We start from the raw sequence: 27229 nt of genomic DNA, 5'->3' as shown, positions 1-27229 counted from the left end.
TAAGAGAGTTCATCATCAGGTCTTGCAAAATTTAGTCAGGAAAACCCCATGGCTGAAGTGGAGCCAGTGGAAAGATGAGGGTTTGTGAATTTATGAAAAGCAGAGCCATGGGGAAGGCTCTGCTGACTGGCCGTGACTCTCTGCCCCGGGCACTGCCGCCGGGACCCCATCTCCCGTGAAAGTGTGTTAGGACGCGGGGGGAAGGAGGGCAGCTAAGGGCCAGCAAAGCGGGGGGTGGCGGGTGTGCTGGTGTTGGCCGTGAGCTCCCAGCCGCTGCGTGGTGGGGCGCTTGGTTCCGAACCTCAGGTACATCAGAGGGGGGTCCTCGGGTCACTGCTGCTCTTCCCGCCCCTGCCGTCGGGCTGGCTCGTCTGCAGTGTGGCTGTGCTTCCTGGCTCACCATGTCCAAGTGGTGACACTGAAGAGGGATGGCACGAGGGGTGTGACCGCGGGCGACCCTGCAGCTGTCCCTCCTGATCAGAATGGCCTCATCAGACCTTGGCCTCCAGACCATGGCGGTGGTGTAAGTGCCGCCCATTTGGATTGCAGTTCAGCAGGAGGTGGAGGCGGTCCGCCACCCCACTGCCCTCCCGCGCGCCTCCCTTCTTCCCTTCTTCCTCCTGCACATTTGAGCAATGGTTTTCGAGCCAGATTTATTCTGCGCTCTCCCCAAATCAGCCCCTCCAGGTATCATTCACACCATTTTGTGTTCAAGCTGAAAACTGCTCTGGGAAGCAAGAGGCGCCGTCCATGGGGGTCAGCGGGTTTGCGCAAATGACGGCCACTCGGGAGTCAGGGAAGCCTTCGCGTCATTAGGCGACGTCGCTTTCTAACTTGTTGGAGGCCTGACCCGCGCTCCACGCGTGCTCAGAGCCCCGCCTCTCAACCAGAGCACTTCCCCACATCCATCGGTGCTCAGGCCAGACTGCAGTGGTCAGGTTCGATCACCGTTCATGAGCAAACCCAGTGGCAATTACACAAGAGAACAGTCCCTGTCCGACACTTGAGAGCAATAAAGAGATGAAGCTCAGGTTAAGAAGCCCACTGTATAAGCAAACAAGTAGGGGAAGGAGAAATAGGAAGGAGATAATACCGGTGACGGTTGGGAGCTGGCACGTGGAGTTCTAGATTGTTCTCTCTAGTTATGTCTGTGCTTGAAAATGTGTATAATAGGAACTTGAAAAAAAACCAGCTACTCTGGTAGCAAGTACAGGTGGTAAGCACTGCCCTGCTCACCCAGGAGCGTTGGCCCGGCTCCGGCCCCAGTGACCTGGGGAGAAGTGCTGGACTCAGGTGGCACCAAGCCCTGGGCATTCGGTTCTCCCAGCACCACCACAGGTTGGGTCCAGCCGCCAGAAGTGCTAGAGGCAGCAGGGCTGCGGCTGGGCACCACGCAGGTCCCGGCCTTGGGACGAGCGTCGGCGGGAGGGGCGGGGGCCTCGCTCACCTGGACGCTCTCTTTCTGCACAGGTCGCACGGGGCAGGCGGTTGCCGTTCGAGCCAAGGCCTTTGGATTCAGCGTCATATTTTATGACCCCTACTTGCAGGATGGGATAGAGCGGTCCCTGGGCGTGCAGAGGGTCTACACCCTGCAGGACTTACTGTATCAGAGCGACTGCGTCTCCTTGCACTGTAATCTCAACGAACATAACCACCACCTCATCAATGACTTTACTATAAAGCAGGTAAATTGGAATAAATGGTCTCAGACCCTGGACACTTCTGTCAAAACCGAAGGGGGAATGGGAAACGGTCCCTGGACGCACCAGTGAGCGGGGAAGAAAGTCCCCCGAGACATCAGCAAGGAGCTGGGCGGGGCCCCCTCCGTGAGATGGGCCGTGGTGAGCGGGGAGGGGCAGGAGCTGGCCCAGGACCCAGCAGGGCCCTGCTCTGACCGGGCCTGGCCTCCAAGACAGCCAGTCGACAGCTCACGGCTCCCGCCGCCCCAGCTTGCAGCCCTCTCTCGGGATCAGCGGAGCGGCCCACCGGCCCCCGCCCCCCCCCCCCCCCGCTGTCACCGAGGCTCTGCACTCCCTCCCCCCGCAGCCGCTGTGCACGCGTCAAACGCCCAGACCCACCGCCATCCACTGCCGCGCGGCTCTCTTCTTCAGACCCCGGTGCGGGCTCCTCCCAAGGCGGCAGCGGCGGCACCCGTTTACCAGCTTTTCCCTCCCCCTCGCAGATGAGGCAAGGAGCATTCCTAGTGAACGCGGCCCGCGGCGGACTGGTGGATGAGAAAGCCTTAGCCCAAGCCCTCAAGGAAGGCAGGATACGAGGGGCGGCCCTCGACGTGCACGAATCGGAGCCTTTCAGGCAGGTTTGGTAGCTCAGGGCTCGCGCAGGAACTTGCAGGAGCCCGACTGTGAACTCGGGGCAGCTTCCCAGACGGGTCCTGGGTGGGCACCTGGAGACCAGGTATACAGCCTCTGCTCTTCTAAGGTCTGTGCTGTATTCTCACCAAGTATAAAAGGGCCAGAAGTTCCCCCAAAGATGATCAGAAAGGGGAGAGGCAGAAAGAAAAATGGTGGAGAAGAGCAGGCTTTTTCTGTACTCTGGATTACTCTGGTTGGAGGCAGGCTAGTCGGCCCTCCCTAGAATTGTTCCTTCTTTCCGAGTCCTTGATGACGCCTGACGCTAATTACAGTTTTATGAGTATGTTCTTAAAGTCCCAACCCTTAGGAAACAGACTGCAGAATCCCCCTCTGTTTTATCTGTGTAGCTAGCATTCCACACGGCCAAGAGCTCCCTTTTGACGAGCAGGGCAGGGAGTGATGTGCGTTGTTTTTCTCATTTACTGTGTTTTTTGTATACTCATCTAGCTTTGCTCAGGGTCCCCTGAAAGACGCACCGAATCTCATTTGTACGCCCCACACGGCCTGGTACAGTGAGCAAGCCTCACTGGAGATGAGGGAGGCGGCCGCCACCGAGATCCGCCGGGCCATCACAGGTGAGCCCTCCGCCGCGCTGGCCACCTCCGATCCCGGTGACGGACACGCGGAAGGGGGCGTGGGGCTTTGCTGCGGGCAGAGATGGTCTCTAGGCGTCAAGTTGAAGAAATTCGGAATGAGTTGGGCCCCGTTTCTTCCAGAGGAAACCAATTCCCTTTTGTATTAGCCAGTGCAAGTCTCGCAAACCTGGAAGGAGAGCCCCAGGGGGAGCCGTGGGCAGCTCCCTCCTGTTTGGCTGAAGCCCAGTGTGGTTCAGGCCCTGGAACAAGTCATATGTTGTGGAAATATAAGGGCCGGCCCTTCCTATCAAAGAGTGAGAGACTTGCATTGTAGCTTGTTCCCGCATAACAGAGGAGTATAACATTTAAGTCATTGTGACCTTGAAAAATACATATGATTACTTTTAATCATCTTATTCCAGGTCGCATCCCAGAGAGCTTAAGAAACTGTGTGAACAAGGAATTCTTTGTCACAACAGCTCCCTGGTCAGTAATAGATCAGCAAGCAATTCATCCAGAACTCAATGGTGCCACATACAGGTGAGGAGAGGAATGGGCTGAGCCCTGCTCCCTGGGGGAGGGCGGAGACGGGGGACTTGGGGACGTTAAGCCAACTTGAGCACTAGTGGGAATTACATACACTGTCCCCTCCTCTCAGTTCTTCCATTCCTCATTTCCATGGAACAAACATAGTTTGGGGACAGAGCCGAGAATTGGAATTCCTATTTTAAAGGGGGTGCGGGGTATGGTGGGTTGTGCATTCCCCAGCAGGTCTGAATCACTGTTCATTCTGAAGCTGCTTGAAAACCAGAGGGTTTCTAGATGAAAAGGTACAGAAAAGGTCAAGGAAAAGGGCCTGATTTTGTTTTCTAACTCGAACCTTCTGTCCAAGGAGAGCATTCTGGCCAAAGCCCAGTCCATTGGACTGGGGGGCGGGGGGTGTCTTTGTTTCTCCGTGAAGCAGGAAGTTTGACCCCAGGGGCACGTGACAGTGACAGAGTTTGGGTGTGACTGAGGCAAAAGAACCTGCACTGGGGACACGAGCCAGGACCGGGGGTTTTGTCTGTGGTAGTTCCATGGTTCTCTTCCCCCAGCGTGGCCGGTTGCAGGGAAACAGCTCCTCCCGCATAAAGGAGAGAAGCTGCAGCGTGGAGTGCCAGAAGGGAACTTCCGGTTTGCTTATTACTCTGACCCAGGACTGCCCCAGCTTGGCAGTACTGGGCCAGATGTCCCGTGCATTGTAGGAGGTATAGGGGCAGCCCTGGCCCCCACCCCGCTAGATGCCGATAGCACCTCCCACTCCCAACGGTGACAACTAAAAACGCCCCCCAGACATTGCCCGAGATCCCTGGTTTTGAACCACTGCTCTAGGGGGTGATTAAATATAGTTTGTGTAAAAGGACCCATACATGAAAGCTCCTACTCTGGGCAAGGAAGCTAAGCGGTTTCTTCCCAAGTCACATGGCTTTATGTACATGCAGCATGTTCTATTAAAGTCCCACTTGTGTTTTACCCTCATAAGCATTTTCAAGCATCACTTGAGCCCAGCACAGCACCAGATTGGATTCCCCTGTTTGTTTGTGTTGGTGGCCTACCCTTTAAGGGCCGCGTCCTAATTATTCCTCTGGACAGAGCAAGGCTCCTTGGCCCCTTGGAAAACTGCTCGTGCTGGAGGGTTGCAGCGCGCAGGGGTCCTGTTCATCAGAGTGCTCCTGGACAGTCCCTGACCAGCGTCATTGTAACAGGCCATAGGACGGGGGGCAGCGTAGCTTCCACAGGGAGAGACACCGTCCCCTTTACCGCCAAGTGTGAAGGGTTTAGTAACTTGGAGAGGAAGACTAATTCTAAAGCCCCCTGCTTCGTAAGTATGTTTTGTCCTCAGTGTTTAAATATACTGAGTCACATCTGTGCATAATGTCCGTGTGCTCGGGCGTGCGCGCGCACACAGCCATTCCTGTGCCTGCAGGATAAGTGAGCCCACGTCCAGGTGCCCTCCAGGTGTCCTCAGAGGGCAGGCATCCAGCCCAGCACCAGCTCACCATCTCCCCTGCCGCTGCCCTGTCCCCTCCCACATCTCAGGTTACGTACGGGAGCAGGTAACTAACCAGCCTAGGAAGTCACACTTAGCAAGCATACTTCATGCCGTCTGTTAGGAAATCATAAAAGCCTTTGATATAACTGATGAATACTTTCTAACACAACCGGAAAACTTGGAGTTTATTTTGTCCAAAACGTTTTCCAAATGCGACATGGTTTCCCCAGACACAAGTAGTATAGTCTATTGCTGTTGCCTAAAAGCTACAAAATTAGTGCTTTGATTGGACTAAATAGGCTTTGTTGTTTATGAATTAGATGTCCGTGTTTAAATTTTCTATGTAGCTTTCTCCTTGCTTTGGAGGTAGGAAGTATGACAACCCATTCCATAAAAAAGGCAGAGCAAGAGCTTGGCAGCTTCTGGGCCCTGAACTTAACCAGCCCTTTCTCTTGTGCCCGCCCTCCCTAGATACCCGCCAGGCATCGTGGGCGTGGCTCCGGGAGGACTTCCTGCAGCCATGGAAGGGATCATCCCTGGAGGCATCCCGGTAACCCACAACCTCCCCACGGTGGCACACCCCTCCCAAGCTCCCTCTCCCAACCAGCCCACAAAACACGGGGACAATCGAGAGCACCCCAACGAGCAATAGCAGAGAGTGACGGAAGGTCATCATTCAGAACACCTGGGACCAAGAGACAGTGAAAACTAGATGAACTACGAGGAAAGGAATTTGACCATCTTTTTAACTGATTCTGGACATACGCATCATTGACGTTGCAGTGTTAAAAATACAAAAGAGCTCGAAGCCGAGACGCGGGAAAACTGAAGATGTCGTCTGCTTGCGGAAGCGCTGAAAAAGACTAGGACGTGATTTATTAACGACCAACTTCTGTTATTGTGTGTTAAGTTTTTCATCTGTGCATCAAATCACAAAGAATAAATGATCTTTTTCCTTTATCAGTCCCTTGGACACAGCAGGTCCTGAACACCTTACTCTAGAATGTTGCATCAGGAGTTCCAAACAAACATCAAAATAAAAAATATTAAGAGGAAATCCCCACCCTGTGACTCTAGTCCCTTCGGTCCTCGGGGGCTGGTGACCTCTTTTGCTAATAGGAAGATGATGATTAAATTACTACAAAATGGGGAGAAAACTGTTTGCCTGTGTTAGACAACCGCGAGCATAAGAGTGAAGACAGTACAGGCTCCTGTACAGAGAAGTCTCTCCCATCTGAACTGCATACTGAGCGGGCAAGTTGGTTGTGAGTTCAGTAAAAACCCTCTGATGATGCAAAAAAAAAAAAAAAAAGTATTAAGTTTCACAAGCTGTTTGTACTCAAATATATTTTCTCAGTTTCAGATCCTCAGCTATTTTATTGAGTGGAAAGTCTTGAACTGAAAGCGTTCAAGAAGAATAATGTTGCATTTCCTTATGTCTCAGGAAACACTTTTTATGGTAACTTGTCAGATTGTCTATGAACAAACCCACTTTTTTAGACATTGATAAAGTCTTCTTTTCTTCACGTGATATTTTATACAAGAACACTTCAGGTGTGTTATTAGATGTGACTGATTTTAACAAATCCTATTAGATTTGTATCAACTAGTTACATGTTATATTCATAGTCTTTTGTGAATCATCGCCTTTTTGTTTAAAAGATGGCCTATTTTGAGCCTTTGTATAGGTACATTCCTGTTTTTGTGACAAAAAAAAACCTTTAAAACTGTCCCAAACAGAAAAATAATGGCTATCAGAAATATGTTTTGTTTTAGTGTGAGTTACCGTTACTGTATTTGTTTATTGTAAAGGTGGACATTTAGCGTTCAGTGCAGTTTTCAATAAAAAGTAATAAAAATTTCTGTTAAGCTCTGAAATTCAAGTACAACTCACCAGTGTAAAAGTTCTCTCCTTGAGATGTTTAAAGGCAACTGCATTTTCAATTAGCCAGTTTCCCAACTCTTGTTATTCCGAGGTTCAAATACTTTTCTATCAATCAGTCATCTACCTTTTCCATAACCAGACGCAAGAATGCTGATAATTACTTCATGTGATAGTTTAATTGAAAAAATCAAAACTTCACATAAGTCCATCCTTATCAAATCATGCCATCCTTAAGATGAAATAGTGGGTTAGAACTAAGTCAATTCAAGAAACAAAGTTGGTCAAGTTTTAGAATTTTGATTTTAATTTACCCAAAAGCAAAATTATCTGGCTCAAGCATTAATGCAGGAAGGGAGGTGAATCTCAAAAAAAAAATTTTTTTAATGATATTTACAAAGAAATGTTGCAAAATAATTAACATCAGCCATTTCCATAGGTTAGGAACTTTCAGTTGATTTTATGGGTCTTCCTTCTTAAATAGCATTAAACCCCTTACTACTAGCGGTATCTGCAAATGTCGGTCACGTCCAACAATTCCAGGTACTGAACTCCTTTTCAACCGCCTCCCCCCACCCTTTCCCATTTAAAATTAAGTCATGGCAACTTAAAGCATCAACCTCCTCACTCATTTCAAGGTGGTGGTCCCATCCCAGCTCGCCCAAGAAAAATTACACTGAAACCACCCGACACGGATAGAGGTATCCTGGACAGAGATGGCGCAAATGGTTACTGACCTATCACTCCGGGGAGCAGAGTGGCCGCTCAAGGTCATCTTCACAACCACTTGTCAAACAGGCAATCAGTGAGGGGGTGACGTATGCACAAAAAGGAGACCCCAACCGCCTATGCACAGCAATAGTCCCTTAACACAGATTAAGTCTGTGACACGATGAGCCTAAAAACCAAAAACATAAAAAGGTCCAAATCCATGGTGCACCTGGGTTTTAATTGACAGAAAACACCACACTGTATTCTCCCTAGAAAAAGAACCATGAAGTCCATACAGTTAAAGGTATTACTGTCTGGAGTCAACCAAAGGACATACAGTATCTGTCACCCTGCCATATATCATCTGAGAAAGGACTGCAAACTATCTTGGGACAACAGTTATGGCTGTTTGATAGTTCAAGAGCTTAACATAGCATTGATTCACCAAAATGTTGGCCTTTACCAGCCAATCTGCTGTGAAAACCATTTAAAGCCCCATCCCTGTCTGGAGCCTAAGAAATGGAGTCATATATATATATATATAATTCTTTCCCACAGGGAAGAATGCTGTACCTGTTAAACTAGATGTGGTCAGGGTCACTGATCTATAAATAAATAAATAAAGAGGCACCTCAGGGGACACACCACGCAGCAAACACAACACACGGAGGCTAAAGACCGAGCCTGCAGTTTTCTAAACAGCACTGACTGTAATGTAGACCCTAGCAACTAGATGCTTTTCCTTCAAACATTTCTCTTCGGCTTCTTCAACTGGGAGAGCAGTTTTTGCTTAACAGCAACTAGAACAGGATGTCTGGCCACTAAAGAATTCTCCCCCTATATATGGAGGAAAGTTTATAGGGATGCTGTGCTATGTAATCAGAAGGGCAGCCTTCTAAAAACTTAATTAATTCTGTCCAAAATGAAAGCAAACCATAGAGTCAATTTGTAAGAAAACATTAACCATTTGAAACAGTAACACACCATTATTACATCAAAATTCATTCATATGGAATCTAATTGCAAATATTTTTCCTGCAAGTTCTAGCATGCAGCAAAAGCGATCATCCTGGGAACACATTTCAAGGAGTGTTCAGAGAGGGAAGAAAGAACTAAAGATACGACATCTCATAGGTAATTTTCTATTTTTAGTATTCCAGCATCAAATCTGAGGTTGTGCACATTTCAATAGCATCTAAACAGAACTTAGAAGAAAACAAGAAGCAAATATTTCAAGGTTTTCACAGCCTTTTCATCAAAGGGAAGGAAAATTGTGTGTGTGTGCGCGCACGTGTGTGTTTGTGTGTGTGTAGGGCTTCTTTCCAAATTCCTTGCCACATCAATAGTCTACAAAGTGCTTACCAGGACACTAAGTCTTTTTGTGTTCCTGAGTTAGGTCTGAAATTTTTACCCAGTTTTGAATGTATACCTGAAGTGGTCAAATAATACTTTTTGTAGAAAGTTCTCCTACCTAAGATTATAGTTTTAACTTTAAACAAGAATGGCCACAATTAACCAACATGCAAAAATTCTCAGACTACTCACTGAGAAATTCATTATACAATGCATTTACCACCTTACTGCGTTCTTAAATCTTTATTCTATACTGAACTGATATTCCCAATTAGCCCAAGCAAAGGCATGCCTTTCTAACACAATTTGCTTAAAGCAGAGTTGATGATAAAAGACAGTAAGAATCCACAGACCCTATGCATGGCAACCTGGGAGAGTATAACATTGTCAACAGGGTCAAGTGGGCAAATTTCACACGATTCATTCAGTTAGGGGTGGGCCGGCTCCCGCCAGCACTCCCCTCACTTACATCCACCGAATAACTAACTATTCAGAGAGAGACTGCTGCCCAGAGTCTGGTAGAAGAAGCCCCATCTTAAGGGCACTCTTCCAAACAAATAAATACCTAAACACTGAAAAGGGGCATATCAGAAACTTTTAAAAAGACAAAATAATAGAAACCAAAACCCTTTCCAAAACAAGGGAACGATGTCTATGCAAAGTTCACTCAATAAAAAATCCTTACTTTTCTTACAGTTTGTTCCTTAAAGATTTGATTTTATTTGATTGGGCACAACAGGAACTAAATTATTAATAAAAATAAAAGCTTGTTTTTATTTTTATGTTTTGCTGTGGATAATTTGTACAAAAAGTTTCCAAATCTCTAACGAGCTCTAGTGAGACATAATGTAAAATGGATCTTTTAAGACGGAAGTAGAATGCCAGGTTCTGCTTAAAAAAGAATTATCTCAAAGGAACAAAGAGTGATCTGCCATGTGCTTTTGGAGGTGCCCATGCTGGAAAAAACTTCTCAATAATATGAAGATGCTGGTACAACTTTTCCTATTACACAACTTCTTACACAACCACATGCGTTTACATATATAGACAGATTTACAATTTGAAAGGAAAAAAGTTCTGTCTTAATAAAATTCATTTTTTACAAACTGTAGTCCAAAGTTCTGTCTCCTCACACAGCAGATGCATCACCTCCATTGGGTGTGGATCAGAAAAACCCTTCCAAGCAGATCCTGCCAGATTTGCTTCATTTCATGCCATGCACTCTGCTTGGAGCACCACGGTAACGTGGAGGTCACACCAGAGAGCTGATACCTTGCTCTTCTGCTCTTTGATTATTTTCATTCATCTTCATCATCTTCGTCTTCCTCCCCATCAGACAGGGATGTGCAAGGCCGGATCTGTCGGTAGCGGTCAAGCCATTTTTCTACCATTTGCGTGACCAGAGGGTGATTTCGCCGCCGAGAGCTCTTCTGCATGGCCACGAGAACTCCTCCCTCAGTCACACAGCACTCCAGCCACTCCCTGAGCAGCTTTTCTTGCTGTTCCTCATTACCTAGCTTTTAGAGGAATGTGAAGAAGAGGCAAAATAATACAACAGATCAGAGACTTGACAGGAAAAATTTAACAGAAACCTACAGCTGGTATGATTAATGAAAAAGGCCAGAGCAACGAAGTGTTTCAACATGGTTTCCACCTCTCATCAATTTTATGTTTAAAACCCAGTTTCCTGCGGTTAAATAGAAAAAAACATCAATGGGAAAATTCACAGAAAAACCTAGAGGGAAGAACAGCCTACTAATAAGTTAATTTGTTTGATATAATAGCAAAAAGCAAATGTTATCTAATAAGCTGATCCTGGCAAAGAAAAAGCTAGAAAGAGAAAGTTGCAGCTTCAAACAGAACAAGGTAAGTTTACTCAGTAAGTTATGTATATAGGCTCAAGTTACAAAAATTATCTATGAACTTTTTTCTTAATGTCACGGTTATAAAAAGTTTATAATTACTATTACTAGTATATTAAACAAAAGACCAATAATTTTATAAGAATATGGGGTTTCTGAGCGTGTTCTTTTACACATTCTCACCACCTCCCCTGCCTGGCGTGCACCACCGTCTCCCCTGCAGCCACAGGGACCTCCCACCTGGCGTCCTGCTCCTGCCCCCCCACTGCCCAGGGAGCTAGTCTCAACTGAGTTGCCAGTATTCCTCTTCTGGGCAAACCGGCCGTTGGCTCCCCAGCTTACCCAGAATAAAGCCAAAGATTTAAAAGACAGTTGACGACCCCATGCCACCCCTTAACCTCTCAGCCTCGTCTCTCCCCGCCTGCCCAATCCCCACAAACCGCACTGGCTTGAACTTCCCTCTACCTACAACTCTCTTCCCCCAGATTCTGCAAGACTCCATCCTCTTTCAGGTCTCAATTCAGGCGTCACCTCCTCAGTGATGCCTTACCTTGGGCCCCCGTTGGCCCCCTCATCCCTCCCTTTCCCCCTCACCCCATCTTTTTACTTTTTCTCCTCAGCACTCAGCACTACCTGAGGGCCAGGACTTTGGTCTTCACTGCTTTATCTCTGCACAACACATCCTACACAGCAATTCTGAAAAGATAAATTTCAAAGTCTGTCTGACCCGTATTTATAGAAAGTGACAATTACTACAACCAAATTCAAAATTGTAAGTGGCAGTACAGATAATACCACACCTGAAAGACACACTAGGCTGGGTTCTGGTACAGCGCTGCTACTTTAAGTAATTAATACAAGAAACAGGCTTCTTACCTCCTGAGCAGAAAGAAAGTGCACATGGAGTAACTTCCTTTCACTGTCAACCAGAGGCAGAAATGTAATGGTGACATCGTCATCGGTGTTCAGGTTAGCACCAGCACCTCGGTTACCATAGCCATCATTTTCCATGGCAACCAAAGCAGAGAAGTGGCCCCTTGTATAGCCCAGAGCAATCGGACTTTTCCAACAAAAACTCTGTTCCCACAACAAAGGCAAATACACACCTGGAAAGAGGGAAGAAAATCACAATGAGATTTTCAGGATGTGACTGCAATGTGCATTAAAATAATAAACAAGAAAGTTCCAAAATACTCACGATAATGGCTTACCTTGAAACCGAGTATATCCTAAAGTTTCTCCCCGGAAACTTTTATAATATTTTACTCCATAAACTATAATTGGTCGTCTAAGAATATGTGCAAGTACAAAAATGTGGGTCTGTTCCAAACTTGCTCCAGGCTGTACAGAACAAAATAAAAGAAAGCAAATTCTCTTTAAAACATTTATTACCACCCCGGAAAACTGATGTGTATAACACAATGCTACCCTCCTTCATTACACTATCTCAATTCATTTTAAAAATATAGTAATACTACTGTCAAACTAAAGAGTTTGATTCCTCAAATAACAAAGTCCAATAAAAGAAATCTGCAAAGTTTATGTACAGGTATCCTTCATTATCCAAACTCAAGAACTGAACAGATTTGGTTAAATACTGATTTCAGAAACAAGAGATTCAGACAGCAAAGGAAGCTTGATTTATATAACTGCCTTCTGGTTAAGTTACTTGTGAAAGTACTACCTACAACAAGGTCCACCCGAAGTGAAAAGATGAGCTTCGTTATTTCACACAAACATAAATGGCTGCAAATGGCTGCATCACCTAAGGCAAGAATATGCAACAGGTCTCCGTCCCCCTATAACGATTCTGACAGCACCTTTACAGGAGGTACATGTCTCAGATGTAAAACAGTCACTGTGAACCCTGCCCAAATGGCCCAAAGACAGAAGGTACTTCCCTCAGAGGGTACTAATGAATTATGATGCTTTCTGCAAAGAAAACAAGTGGTTTGTTGTGCATATATTTGAAGTTTACAGTTTAGTATATTAATATGCTTCATAAAATAAAACTAGCATGAGTGTGAGGGACAGCCCTACACAATACATCTGTAAAAGTTCATTCCCCAGTTAGTTAATCATTCCTGTCCACGGCACCTTCTCCTCGGCCTACGTCACGTGGACAGAGCCTCCTCGCCTGGGGAGCCTTATGAGGGTCACAACTGGATCCTCAGGGGCCTGACAGCTCGGCATCAGCACCCACTACCAGCACAGTGATCTTGGGCAAGTGTCCCCTCGGACACAGAATGGGAGCTAACCCGTAGGTAGGTAAAACAGGCATAAAGCCACCATTTTTTTTAAATTTTAATTTATTATTTTTTTAAATTTTTATTGGAGTATAGTTGATTTACAATGTTGTGTTAGTTTCTGCTGTACAGCAAAGTGAATTGTTATACATATACCTATATCCACTCTTTTTTAGATTCTTTTCCCATATAGGTCATCACAGAGTATTGAGTAGAGTTCCCTGTGCTACACAGTAGGTCCTTATTAGCTATCTATTTTATATATAGTAGTGTGTATATGTCAATCCCAAAAAGCCACCTTTCTGAGAGGACAATATAACCGAAGAGCAATCTGAGGAAATATTTAAAAGGTTAGAATCACCAAGTACAACTTTCATTTGGACAGTTGTTTAATCACTTAATATAAGAAACATGTTGCCCTCCCTGTTCTGCAGCGAGGACTTGCCTATGGTCCCAGAGCTGATAAACAGCAGTCACTAGAACCCAAGTCACCTGCTGCCAAGTCAAGCGCTCTTCCCTTCATGCCACACTGCCTCCAACAAGGTCTTCATGTAAACCAAGGCATTTAGACCAGCTGCCTCACTCTTCTCATGGAGCAACATGCCCTGAAGCATTCTTACCTGACTAGCAAGAGAGAGTATAAATGCCCAGTCTTCTTGCCACTGTTCTTCTCTCAAGGAAAAATGTAAACCAAAGCTCTGAGAATACCAGGACTCCCAATCTTTCCAACGCGTATAAAACCTAAAAGCAACAGAGTAAAAAAGAAGCCTTTCTATAAACAGTTCATTTAATGTTCCAATCATTTATGTAATGTAGTCTTTAAGCAATTCAAATGCAGAGATTAATAATTAATTTTACCTGGCTTGCAGTATATTTTTCAAATTAAAAATGCCTCCTTTCTGCTAGCAGACACCTTTTAACATATCCTCAGACATAATCTGATTCACCACCCACCAAATTTTCATCAAAACTACAAACACTAGTGATGAGAACAGCTGATTTCAACTGTCTACTATTGGTTTACAAATTAAAAATAAAAACACTCAAAATCATCTGAGAGGCTGGATAAAAATCAAAGACACTACATTTCTCCACTAATGAACAGTATCCACTACTTGGTCACAGACTAGAAATAGCCCATGTGTTTACAAGAATATCAAAATCACTTCCTTGAGACTTCATTCATTAAATAAAATTTTTGATTATCACATGACAATCCAAAAAAAAATCACTGTAACTACAAGAACAATCCCTTCTTCATGCTTAATACCTCTTTAAATACTTCGGCCTAATAAATTATGAAGATTAAAAATCAAACTAGGCCACTGGTAGACTGAATTACTAAAAGCAAAACATTCTTTTTCCTTAGATCAAGTATACAATTAAATAAAGCCAGATATAATTATGCTCAAAACTGTGATCCACTGTCTTACAAAACAAACCAGCAAAGACCTCTGAGGACAGACATTTAACCTGTTTGTAACATTACAGTCCTCTCACATGTAGAGAACTATCAGAAATCCCCAATACTTTTATGTATTTGAATTCTAGGTAAAAGAATCAAAAGATCAGAAAACATTCTTTTGCTGTTGTTGAAAAGTTAAGGTATTAAATGTCTTAGTGTCACACGTTTCTTTAGAGTAACTTAATGCAGGGCTCCGTAAAAAGTAAATTAATATATTTTAGATTTAAAAAAGAATGTTACAGAGGCTTAACTCGTTTGATTAGAAAAAAAAACTTTTCTATGCCAGATAACCATAGGTTTTTTTCTTTTTAAATCAGGAATGTAAGTTTCAATGCCAAATGTTTAAAAATAAAATATGGATAGTCCTCTTTTAAAATACCTAAGATACACAGAAATATATTTCAATGCACCAATGACAAAATACATTGTTTTAATAAGTTCGAGGAGAAATATCATGAAACACAGAAAGTTGCTGCAGTTAAGAAATTTCTTGGTTACTGCCTAGGATCACATTTTATGAATGCGATAGCTAAATTTGCCAGAAATCAAATGATGACTTGACTCAAAACTCAAGAAGACTGCAGAATAAGGGTGTTCAAAAAATATATTTTAAAAATAAGCATGTTCAAATAATCACACCCACCACACAAAGACCTAAACACTCAAGCTACCTGGCTCACTGAGAACAGACAAGCAAACCAAATCCAGGAATACAAGACCAAGTGAGACAGCAAGTTTGGCTTTAACATTCAAAAGTCAATTCCGGGCTTCCCTGGTGGCGCAGTGGTTAAGAATCCGCCTGCCGATGCAGGGGACATGGGTTTGAGCCCTAGTCCAGGAAGATCCCACATGCCGCAGAGCAACTAAGCCTGTGGGCCACAACTACTGAGCCTATGCTCTAGAGCCCGCGTGCCACAACTAATGAAGCCCGTAGCCCCCGCTTGCCACAACTAGAGAAAGCCCGCGAGCAGCAACGAAGACCCAATGCAGCCAAAAATAAATAAGTAAAAATAAATAAATTTATTTAAAAAAAAAGGCAATTCCACATTCATGGATGAATTCCACATTCAGTGCAATCTCTATCAAAATCTCAGAGGACTTTTCTGCAGAAGCCAGAACCTAAAATTTATCTAGAAATCCAAAGAATTCAGAATAGCAAAAAGAATCTTGAAAAAGAAGTACAAAGTTGGAAGACTTATACTCCTGATTTCAAAACCTACCACAAAGCTACAATCATCAAGAAAGTCTAATGTCGGCATAAGGACAGACATACGTATCAACAGGAAAGAACTGAGAGTCCAGAAATAAACTTTTACTTTTATGGTCAAATACTTTTTGACAAAAGTACCAAGGCATTTGAATGGGGAAAAAAAATAAACAGTACTGGGACAACTGGATATCCATGCAAAACAGATGATTTTAGATCTTTACCTCACACCTTCAATAAAAATTAGCTCAAAATGGGTCACAGACTTTAAATGTAAAAGCTAAAACTATGAAATTCCTAGATGAAAACACAGGAATAAAACTTTAAAATTTTAAATTTAAAAACTGTAAACAACTATAATAAATATGCTAAGGGATCTAATGGAAAAAGATAGCATGCAAGAACAGATGGGCAATGTAAGAAGAGAGATGGAAATCCTAAGAAAGAGCCAAAATGAAATGCTAGAGATCAAAAACACTAACAGAAATGAAGAACATTTTTGATAGGCTTATTAGTGGACTGGATACAGCTAAGCAAAGAACCTCATGAAGATACATCAATACAAACCTCCAAATCTAAAAAGCAAAGAAAACACATATAGAAAAAAAAGAAGTGAATTTCAAATAACCATGGGACAACTACAAAAGGTATAACATACAAATGACAATAATAGAGGGAGAAAAAAGAAAGTAACGGAAGAAATATTTGAAACAATAATGACTGAGAATTTCACCAAATTAATGTCAGACACCATACCACAGATCCAGGAAGCTCAGAGAACAAGAAGGAAAAATGCCAGAAAAACTACACCTAGGCATATCATATTCAAACTACAGAAAATTAAAGAAAAAAGTCCTGAACGAAGACAGAGTATAAAAAACACCTACCTGGGACTTCCCTGGTGGCGCAGTGGTTAAGAATCCTCCTGGCAATGCAGGGAACACAGGTTCGAGCCCTGATCTGGGAAGATCCCACATGCCACTGAGCAACTAAGCCCGTGCGCCACAAATACTGAGCCTGCGCTCTAGAGCCCATGAGCCACAACCACTGAGCCTGCGTGCTACAACTACTGAAGCCCGTGCGCCTAGAGTTCGTGCTCCACAACAAGAAAAGCCACTGCAATGAGAAACCTGCACAATGCAATGAAGAGTAGCCCCCGCTCGACACAACTAGAGAAAGCCCACGCACAGCAACCAAGACCCAACTCAGCCAAAAGTAAATAAATAAATAAATTTATTTAAAAAGAACAAAAAGCACTGCTTATGTAGAAACAAAAGATAAGAATTATATCCGACTTCTCAGAAACCATGCAAGCAAGAAGAGAATGAAGTGAAATATTTTAAAAGTTGAGACAAAAAAACCACCAAACTAGAATTCTATATCCTGTGAAATTATCTTTCAAAAGTAAAAGAGAAATAAAGTCTTTCTCAGACAAACAAAAATAGAGGGAATTTGTTGCCAGAGACCCGGTTCACAAGAAATGTTAAAAGAAGTTCTTTAGAAAGAAGGAAAATAACATAGATCAAAAATTTTGATCTACATAAAGAAAGGAAGAGCATTAAGAAATAAATTGAAGATAAAATTTAAACTTTTTATTTTTTATTCTTAATTGATCTAACAGATAATAGTTTATTCAAAATAATAACAATATATTTGATTATGCATGCTTATGTATATATATATAGTGTGCATATGCGCACGCGAGCGTGTGTGCAGGTATGCGCTTATGTATGCTTACATATAAGTGAAATGAATGACAATAAAGATACAAGGGACAGAAAGGAGGAATTAGGATTATTTTGTTATTATGAGGTAATGACACAACCCATGAAGCAGTACAACGTTATCTGAAAGCGGACTTGGATGAACTGTAACAATATACTGCAAACTCTAGGGAAACCACTAATAAAAGTTAAAAAAAGAAGTATAACTGATATGCTAAGAAAGTAGAGAAAATAGAATCATAAAATGCTCAACTAAAAACACGAAAGACAGTAAAAGAGTGAAAGACAAGAACAGGGCAACAAATAGAAAACAGTTACAAACATGGTAGTTATGAATCCAACTATATCAATAATCACTTTGAATGTCAATGATCTAAATGTAATAATGCTGACAACATCAAATGCTGGCAAGGATATGGAGCAACAGGAACTCTCATTCATTGCTGGTGGGAATGCATAACAGCACCGCCACCTTGGAAGATCGATTGGCAGTTTCTCACAAAACTAAACACATACTCTTATCAGATAATCCAGCTATTATGAACTTTGGTGTTTACCCAAAGGAACTGAAAATCTATGAACACACAAAACCCTGCATATGGAAGTTTACAGCAGCTTTATTCATAACTGCCAAAACTTGCAAGCAAAGTGTCCTTCAGAATGGATAAAATGGGTACATCCAGACAATGAAGTACTTTTCAGCATTACAAAGAAATGAGCTATCTAAGCCATGAAAAAACAGAGGAACCTTAAACGCACATTACGAAGCGAAAGCAGCTGATCTGAAATGGCTACATATCATATGACTCCAACCACATGACAGTGTGGAAAAGGCAAAAACAACAGAGACAGTAAAAAGACCAGTGGCTGCCAGAGTTAGGGAGGAGGAAAGGATGCACTGGCAGAGCACAGAGGATTCTGGGGCCTTGACAATACTCTCTCTGACACTGTCATTGTAATTCTCTGTTCAACACTATCAATATAATGGTGGACACATGTCATTACACATTTGTCCAAAATCGCAGAATGTATACTAAGATGAACCCTAATGTGAACTACGGACTTTGGGTGATAAGGATATTGCCAGTGTCGGTTCATCACTTGTCACAAACGTACCACTTTGTGGGGGATGTTCATAATGGGCGCTTACGCGTGGGAGGACATGGCAAACAACAGTGCCTTCCTTTCCATTGTGCTGTGAACTAAAACTGCTCTCAACAAATTAAGGTCTAAAAATGTATACAGAGAGGCACAATAATAAGTTATCCAAAGATGATATTTCTAAAAGAACTGATTTTTCACTGATTTTTTCCCCCTATTTACATTAATTACTCCCATTTGGCTCTCTATTTGGATTGACATGTCAATCAAAGGCAAGTACAATATTCCATCTCGAGCACTTGAGCCGGTTCAAATCATAGACACCCTACAGAACAGCACAGCTACCACCACAAAAAAAATGTCCTATCTTGAAGTGATAGGAGGAAGGGTTTAAATAAAATAAAATTACTTTCTCAGTTCTCATTTAGATATTTTATGACTTAAAAAAAGTCCCATCCCACCTGATTCGGATTATGAGCAAAGGAAACCCTAGCAAAAAGCTGATTTAAAAGGAGACTGGGGCTTCCCTGGCGGCGAAGTGGTTGAGAATCTGCCTGCTAATGCAGGGGACACGGGTTCGAGCCCTGGTCTGGGAATATCCCACATACCGCGCAGCAACTAGGCCCGTGAGCCACAACTACTGAGCCTGCGCGTCTGGAGCCTGTGCTCCCCAACAAGAGAGGCCGCGATAGTGAGAGGCCTGCGCACCGCGATGAAGAGTGGCCCCTGCCTGCCGCAACTAGAGAAAGCCCTCGCACAGAAACGAAGACCCAACACAGCCAAAAATAAATAAATAAATAAATTAATTAATTAAAAAAAAAAGAAAAGGAGACTGCACAAGTGATATACTGGCTGCTCCTCTCCTGACCTAGGACAGGGCCCTCTCATTCTACCTTCTAATAGTCATATAAGAGCCCAGTCAACAAACTTGTCACAACTCAAAATAGTCAACAATTTAATCGTTATTCAGTAAGGTTAATAGCTAATATATTTGACCCACATCATTGATGCCTTGAATCTATGGCAACAATGCCTCCTCTCTCCCCATTTGATAATCTTCATCCCCTCTCCACCCCAAGATACTGAAAAAGATGTCTATGTGATCACTACAATCCTTGCAGCTTCCTATGCCTTAACTGTAAAACATCAGGTGAAGACCCTGTATGGTAGGGATTGGAGGAGGTGGTACCAAGGTGCTCTTTATTTTAGAAAGCCTGTTCATATGCCAGCTGAAGCATCCTTTTAGAACCAAGGCCTCCATTACCAAACGATCTGCTACAATAGCACTTACCAGTGGCTGCACTCATACAACCTAGGTCCTTCTCACTCTTAATAGCCATCTTGCCCATTTTCTACCTCAGATTATGGCAATCTCTTTCTTTTTCTCCCTACTTTCACATTAGACTTTTGAGACTTCAAATGACTCAAAACTAGAATTTCAGTGCTAATACAAATGTAAGTGACAACTCCAATCCAGAGGATCACCCACTGCCAGCTTTGAGAAGCAGGTAGCATGAAGTTCCCAAACTATTATTATTAATAGCCACCGATGTCTTTTTTTTTTAAAGCCCTCACAGCTAGGAAAAGTAGATATCACCTGCTGAAATTTACAGTACACTTTCAACCTTACAACAGGGTCAGAATATTACCACCAGAGGAAAGGCTAGAGCTGCCTTTTAAAAAGGACTTGCAAAATGGTAGCTTTACTAAGGTTCAGATCTAGTTTCCAGGCTGAGCAGCCAGATCTCATCCACACCCAGAGGACAGATCTATCTTTCCAAGGGCAGAGTCACATTAACTAAACCTACAAGGCAGACCTGTAAAACCACAATATCCAAAACGACTCTCATCCTCTTGGTGTGGGCAGGCCCACACAAACAGCCAAATCATCATTAGGATGTTGTTTGATGAGCAAGTAATCCAATCTAGAGAGGTCAGACAGACTGAGCATTTAATGACATCAGGCTTACCTGGCCTGATGAATCCACATCACAAAAGGAATGGTATTGCCCACACTACCAGATCAATCCAGAGAAATCACCCTCCACTAAAAGGCACAAAGTCCTCTCCCCTGGACAAGGGCTGAATGTCTAAACCATCAGTTCTGAATGACACATTCTTTCTTTAGCTATCCAATCAGGTTACCATCTGAATTTACAGTTCAAGACTAGTCATATACTTGATTGACTACTGGATTTTTTTAAAAAAAAGGATATTTTTGAGACAAGCTGAAAGTGTGATTTGGACTGTATGCTAGATAACTGAGTCAATGTTGATTTTCTTAGATGTGGTAATGAGGATGTGGTTGGGTAGGAGAGTATCCTTGTTCTTAAAAGATGCATGCTGAAATACCGAAGGGTAAAGCATCAGGATGCCTAAAACTAACTGGCGAAGGGGAGTGCTTAGGTGCATAGAGATGCAGCACCTGTGGCAAAATGTTAACAATTAACAACTGGTCGATCCAATGAAGGAGATGTTGGGGTCCCTTGCACTGATTTTTTTTTTTTTTAACTTTTCTGTGGATTTGAAAATTTGCAAAATAAAACGTGGTCTTAAGACTACCTGTCTCAGGAAGAAAAACTCGTAATACACAATCAATATAATCTCTTAAAGTTGAACAGAAATACGAAATCAAAGCTACTTTAAAATATGAGCACCAGAGCTGACCGACACGAAATACAGTGTACATATATGTAGTTTAAAATTTTCCACTAGCCACACTAAAAATAAACAGGTGAAACCAAAAAAATAAAATATGAGCAAAGACCTTTCTATATTTAAGACCACTACTACAACTTCAAATGTTTCTATTTTAAAGCTTAGCAAAAAGATATAAAAACCACTGAGATGTTCAAAGTGTCTCAGTGTCAAAAACCAAAGTTTTTTTCCCCCTAGCTTCCAAAGAAAATATAACAGACAAAAAGTATCCCACCACTGTAAGGAAATGATTCAGCCAGTGCACTCCTGGATTTAAAAAGGGAAGGATGTCAGCTCACCAATGTGAACAGTCATGCAGGCTGTCATGCAGGGCTTTCCGAAGCACCGAGTCCTTGTCATAAATGCCCCAGGTAGCTTGTAGTACTGAATCAAGTAAGCAGTCTCCTGCAGTCCGGTTCCAAAGTGCATACAGTCGACTGTCCAAACGTGTAGCCAATTCCAAGGACCAGTTTATAATTGGAGATTCTTCTTCTAACTCTATATGAAGAATTTAAATAACATGTTCATATAAAACATTAATAAAGGAAATTGAAGATGATTCAAAGAAATGGGAAGATATCCCATGCTCTTGGATTGGAAGAATTAATACTGTTAAAATGGCCACACTACCCAAAGCAATCTACAGATTTAACACGATCCCTATCAAATTACCCATGACATTTTTCACAGAACAAAACAAATAATCCTAAAATTTACATGGAACCATAAAAGACCCAGGATTGCCAAAGCAATCCTGAGGAAAAAGAATAAAGCAGGAGGTCTAACCTTCCCAAACTTCAGAGAATACTTCAGACAATTACTACAGTAATCAAAACACCATGGTATTGGCACAAAAACAGACATACGGAACAATGGAACAGAATAGAAAGTCCAGAAATAAACCTGCACACCTACGGTCAATTAATCTTCAACAAAGGAGGCAAGAATATACAACGAGAAAAAGACAGTCTCTTCAGCAAGTAGTGTTGGGAAAGTTGGACAGATGCATGTAAATCAATAAAGTTAGAACACACCCTCACACCACACACAAAAATAAACTCAAAATGACTTAAAAGACTCAAATTCAAGACATCACACCATAAAACTTCTGGAAAAGAACACAGGCAAAAACATTCTCTGATATAAATCGTACCATTTTTTTCCTTAGGTCAGTCTCCCAAAGCAATAGAAATAAAAACAAAAATAAACAAATGGGACCTAATCAAACTTACAAGCTTTTACACAGCAAAGGAAACCATAAACAAAACAAAAAAACAATCTGTGGAATGGGAGAAAATATTTGCAAATGATTTGACTGACAAGGGCTTAATTTCCAAAATATACAAACAGCTCATACAACTCAACAACGGAAAAACAAACAACCCAACTGAAAAATGGGCAGAAGACCTAAACAGACATTTCACCAAAGACATACACATGGCCAACAAGCACATGAAAAGGTGCTCAACATCGCTAATTACTGGAGAAATGCAAATCGAAACCAGAATGAGATACTACCTCACACTGGTCAGAGTGGCCATTATTAAAAAGTCTACAAATAACAAATGCTGGAGAGGCTGTGGAGAAAAGGGAACCCTCCTACACTGTTGGTGGAAATGTAAGTTGGTACAGCCATTATGGAAAACAGTACGGAGATTCCTCAAAAAACTAAAAATAGAGTTGCCATATGATCCAGCAATCCCACTCCTGGGCACATATCCAGACAAAACTCTAATTCAAAAAGATACATGCTCCCCTGTGTTCAAAGCAGCACTACTCACAATAGCCAAGACATGGAAATGACCTAAATGTCCATCAACAGATGAATGGATAAAAAGATGTGGTACAATGGAATGCTACTCAGCCATAAAAAAGAATGAAATAATGTCATTTGCAGCAACATGGTTGGGCCTAGAGATTATCATACTAAGTGAAGTAAGTCGGAAAGAGAAAGACAAATACCATATGATATCACTTATATGTGGAATCTAAAATACGATGCAAATGAACTTATCTATGAAACAGAAACAGACTCACAGACATAGAGAACAGACTTGTGGTTGCCAAGGGGGAGGGGAGGAGGGAGAGGGATGGACTGGGAGTTTGGGGTTGGTAGATGCAAACTCCTATATATAGGATGGATAAACAACAAGGTCCTAATGCAGAGCACAGGGAACTGTACTCAATATCCTGTGATAAACCATAATGGAAAAGAACATAAAAAAGAATGTATGTATAAGTATAACTGAATCACTTTGTTGTACAGCAGAAATTAACACAATATTGTAAATCAACTATACTTCAATATAAATAAGTAAATAAATAAAATGTTCATTTTCATGCTTCTGCAATTAAGAAATATTCAGTGGAAGAAAGAACCTATTCTCTAGAAGTTAATAGATTTATATGTAATTTATTAATAAACACCTAAATAATTCTGATCAATTGAAATATAAACCTTTTGAGTAGTTGAAACACCTTAAGGCTCTAGAATAATTTACTCCATTTTTAAATTCTTCACGATTTATTTTCTAAAAATTTTTAATATGAAAATATACTCATTCTAGAATAGGAAACAGAAAACCAAGGTTTAAAAATTTTTATACCTTTATTCACTCTACCACAGTTAAGAGCTATGAATGAGCACTTTTAACAGCACAATACAACACTGTTCTTAAGGACTTTATATTTTCAATTTAAAGTAGAAATAAAATATGCTGAGCATACACCAAACTATTCCAAAACTTACAAAGCAAAGCAAAAAGTTTATTGAAATCAATAAAAGATAAATTATACTCATTAATTCCATGCTTACCTTTTTGAACATCTCTATCAAGCACCTCATCAAATAATTTTTCTTGGACTGTTGGAGGCAAGTCTTCAATATCTACAAAGAAAAACCAGATTTAAAAAATCTTTATATGTCTCATAACTTAAAAAATTTGATGCCAGCATCTAACAGTAACTTCCTCTAAAATAACTCCCTTTCCACTGAAGGCTGTCGAGTAGCTTCTTTTAAAAAACATGCATGTATCTCGTGTATGTGTGTGTGTGTATGAGGTGTAAAATATTTCCTTTCTGTACTTCATTATCAAAACTGTGATCTATCTACAAACAATAAAAAGAAAATCATTTGGACCAGTAATTATATACAGCTATTATCAAACCAACAAGAGATAACAAATGTTGATGAGAATGTGGAGAAAAGGGAACCCTTGTGCACCAGTGGTGGGAATGTAAACTGGTGCAGTCACTATGGAAAACAGTATGAAGGATCCTCAAAAACTTAAAATAAAACTATCATATGATGCAGCAATCTCACTTTTGGGTACACAGCCAAAGGATATGACAACAGGGTATCGAAAAGGTATTTGTACCCCCATGTTGGTTGCAGCATTAGTCGCAATAGCCAATATATGAAAACAACCTAAGTGTCTATCAGTGGGTGAATAAATAAAGTAGATGTGATATATCTATACAATGCAGTATTATTAAGCCATGAGAAAGAAGAAAATCATGCCATGCAACATACGGAAGGACCTTGGAGACATTATGCTAAGTGAAATAAGCTCAACAGAGAAAGACCAATATTGCATGGTATTACTTACATATGGAATCTTAAAAAAAAAAAAGTCAAACTCATAGAAACAGAGAGTAGAAAAGCAGCTGCCAGGGGCAAGGCAGGAAGGGATAGGGAGAAACTGCTAAAAGAGTACAAACTATAAGCCATAAAATGAAGACAGCTAGGATTAAATGCAAAACATAGTAACAATAGTCAGTAACGCTGTATTGTACAATTGAAATTCACTAAGAGAACAAAACTTAATGTTCTCACCCAAAATATAAATAAATTGATAAATAAATGTGAGGTGATGAATGTGTTAATTAACTAGACAGGGGGAATCTAGTTAATTAACAGTTAACTTTCACAATGTATGTATAAATCAAATCACCACAAAGTACACTTGAAATATTTTACAATTTTCTTTGTCAATGATAATAAAGTTGAAATAAAAGAAAAGAAAAAAGAACAGAGCTATCTAATATTCAAGTTAAAATAACAACAACAACAAACAAACAAACAAATTTTTGTCTGTTCTCTTCCCCCCCCACTCTCAACCTCTGCTCAGGACTGTTATTTTCAGACTTTAGAATCTCCTTATACAAGTTACTGAGCCATTCATTTTGGCACGCAGATTTCTGTTTTCCTCACCTTCTCAAATTCTCTATGCTCTGTTCAGTTTACTAATTGAGTAGTCTAGAGCAAGAAGCATTACCCTTACAAAAATGTTTTAAACTTACAACTATTTTCAACTTAAAATCTAATCATCACTTGAAGTACTAAGTTTAAATATACAGAGTGCATTTCAAATGAAATTTGTCTGATTTTCAAAAGCTTAGTTGTTATTTTCTACCACTTTGTAAATACCTCTGTTCATATCGCAATATAAAAAAAGCTCAAAACACTCAAAACCAAAATGTAAGTTTTATTTAGAAACTTTTGGTGTTTAGTGCATTTATTCAATGCCAACTGACAAAAAACAGCCTGGAAGACATTTCCACTTGTCATGGAACTGAAAAATAAAAAGTTGCTTCACAAATATAGTAGAAATTAATGTAGTAAGTGAAGAAAGTAATGACACTTTCAAAAGAATGCCAGTATCTTTGACTCAAATAACTTGACTCTACCTATCAAAAACCCATGTTCTGATCTTATCTCCTAATATCAGGTAACCCATAGTTATCTATGAAAAGAAAAAGAAAAAAAGCAGACTGATAATATTCTAAAATAAAAACAAAGAGAAAAATAAATGGATAAAACAGACTTTTTTAAATATCTGAGGCCCACAAAGAAGTCACTTATTATCAGCTGCTGTCTTCCTGTCAGCTCTAAGGCATTAGTTTATAAATGGCCCCTGTACTGGTCACTTCCAGTAAAACAGGGTAATCAAGTAATTTAAGATCCACATATAGTAGCTAAGTTATCTGTTTTCTAACAAACATTTTCATTCAGACATTAAAAAATTATAATAAAGTGGAAATTTGTTCTCACACAGAGATTTGGAGTTACCTGCTGGCAACGTAAATGTTACAAGGTCAGTTAGGAAATAGCAAGCAAAATCCCCCTTTCTCTGATGAAGAGAGGCAGCTATCTCACGCCGGATTTGCTCTGTCAGTTCAGGACACACCATTGCTGGAATACACTTTGCGGCTTGTTGAGACACCTTAAATACAAAAGAAACTTTCCTCTACATCTCATTTATCATCAGTGGAAGCAGAAAAAAACAGTGTATAAAAGAAATTGCCAAAATTTCCCAGTAACTCAAGGTGTTTTTGTTTTTGTTTTAAATATATGAGGTACTGGGTGTGATTTCCTCAGTAGTATAAGTATATATCAGTACAACTTCCCTGGAAAACAGTGATAAAAATGCTTTGCCCTCTCAACTCAGTAGTTCTACTTTCTAGTGGAGTTTATCCCAAGGAAATACACAAAGATGCATATAAAAATTTATGTAAAATGGAGTTGTTCACAAACGTTCATCATAGGAGGGGGAGGGAGGACAGAAAACAAAGTAAGAATAACCATCATGCCCCTAATAAAAACATTCTTAAAAAAACAGGGAATTTTAGCTCACGGAGAAAGAGGAAAGTACAAACACTCTTCTCCTGCTCTGTTAAGAATATTTCAAGTAACTTGACTTAGAATAAAGAAAAGCATGATTTTTTTTTTAATAAATTTATTTATTTTTAGTTATTTTTGGCTGGGTTGGGTCTTCATTGCTACACGCGGGCTTTCTCTAGTTGCGGGGACGGGGGCTACTCTTCATTGTGGTGCGCGGGCTTCTCATTGCGGTGGCTTCTCTTGTTGCAGAGCACAGGCTCTAGGCACACGGGCTTCAGTAGTGGCTCGCAGGCTCTAGAGCACAGGCTCAGTAGTTGTGGCGCACGGGCTTAGTTGCTCCACGGCATGTGGGATCTCCCTGGACCAGGGCTCAAACCCG

At 41.4% G+C, this 27229-nt stretch overlaps 2 protein-coding genes across 16 annotated transcripts in view; one reads left to right on the top strand and one right to left on the bottom strand.

Annotated features, from left to right (window-relative positions):
- Positions 1 to 7453, top strand: part of CTBP2 (C-terminal binding protein 2) — a 165043-nt gene extending 157590 nt beyond the window's left edge. For all 9 annotated transcript variants that reach the window (XM_082407345.1, XM_082407346.1, XM_082407344.1 and 6 more), the window contains 5 exons: positions 1471 to 1685; positions 2183 to 2313; positions 2820 to 2947; positions 3370 to 3487; positions 5451 to 7453. In XM_082407345.1, coding sequence (XP_082263471.1) covers positions 1471 to 1685; positions 2183 to 2313; positions 2820 to 2947; positions 3370 to 3487; positions 5451 to 5631 — 773 coding nt within the window. In that variant the 3' untranslated portion in view covers positions 5632 to 7453. The remainder of the gene's footprint in view (positions 1 to 1470; positions 1686 to 2182; positions 2314 to 2819; positions 2948 to 3369; positions 3488 to 5450) is intronic.
- Positions 7146 to 27229, bottom strand: part of ZRANB1 (zinc finger RANBP2-type containing 1) — a 68999-nt gene continuing 48915 nt past the window's right edge. For 5 of the 7 annotated variants that reach the window (XM_082407348.1, XM_082407347.1, XM_082407350.1 and 2 more), the window contains 7 exons: positions 26281 to 26452; positions 24043 to 24114; positions 21527 to 21725; positions 13654 to 13774; positions 11999 to 12128; positions 11664 to 11893; positions 7146 to 10442 (listed from right to left, as the gene is read on the bottom strand). In XM_082407348.1, the coding sequence (XP_082263474.1) occupies positions 10224 to 10442; positions 11664 to 11893; positions 11999 to 12128; positions 13654 to 13774; positions 21527 to 21725; positions 24043 to 24114; positions 26281 to 26452 (1143 nt within the window). In that variant the 3' untranslated portion in view covers positions 7146 to 10223. The remainder of the gene's footprint in view (positions 10443 to 11663; positions 11894 to 11998; positions 12129 to 13653; positions 13775 to 21526; positions 21726 to 24042; positions 24115 to 26280; positions 26453 to 27229) is intronic. The other 2 variants (XM_082407349.1, XM_082407351.1) reach the window with 1 other exon arrangement.

Source organism: Balaenoptera borealis (assembly GCF_965194805.1).
Source record: "Balaenoptera borealis genome assembly, chromosome: 10".
Lineage (NCBI taxonomy): Eukaryota > Metazoa > Chordata > Mammalia > Artiodactyla > Balaenopteridae > Balaenoptera > Balaenoptera borealis.
The sequence above is the reverse complement of the archived record's forward strand: the minus strand, read 5'-3'. Positions and strand labels throughout refer to the sequence as shown.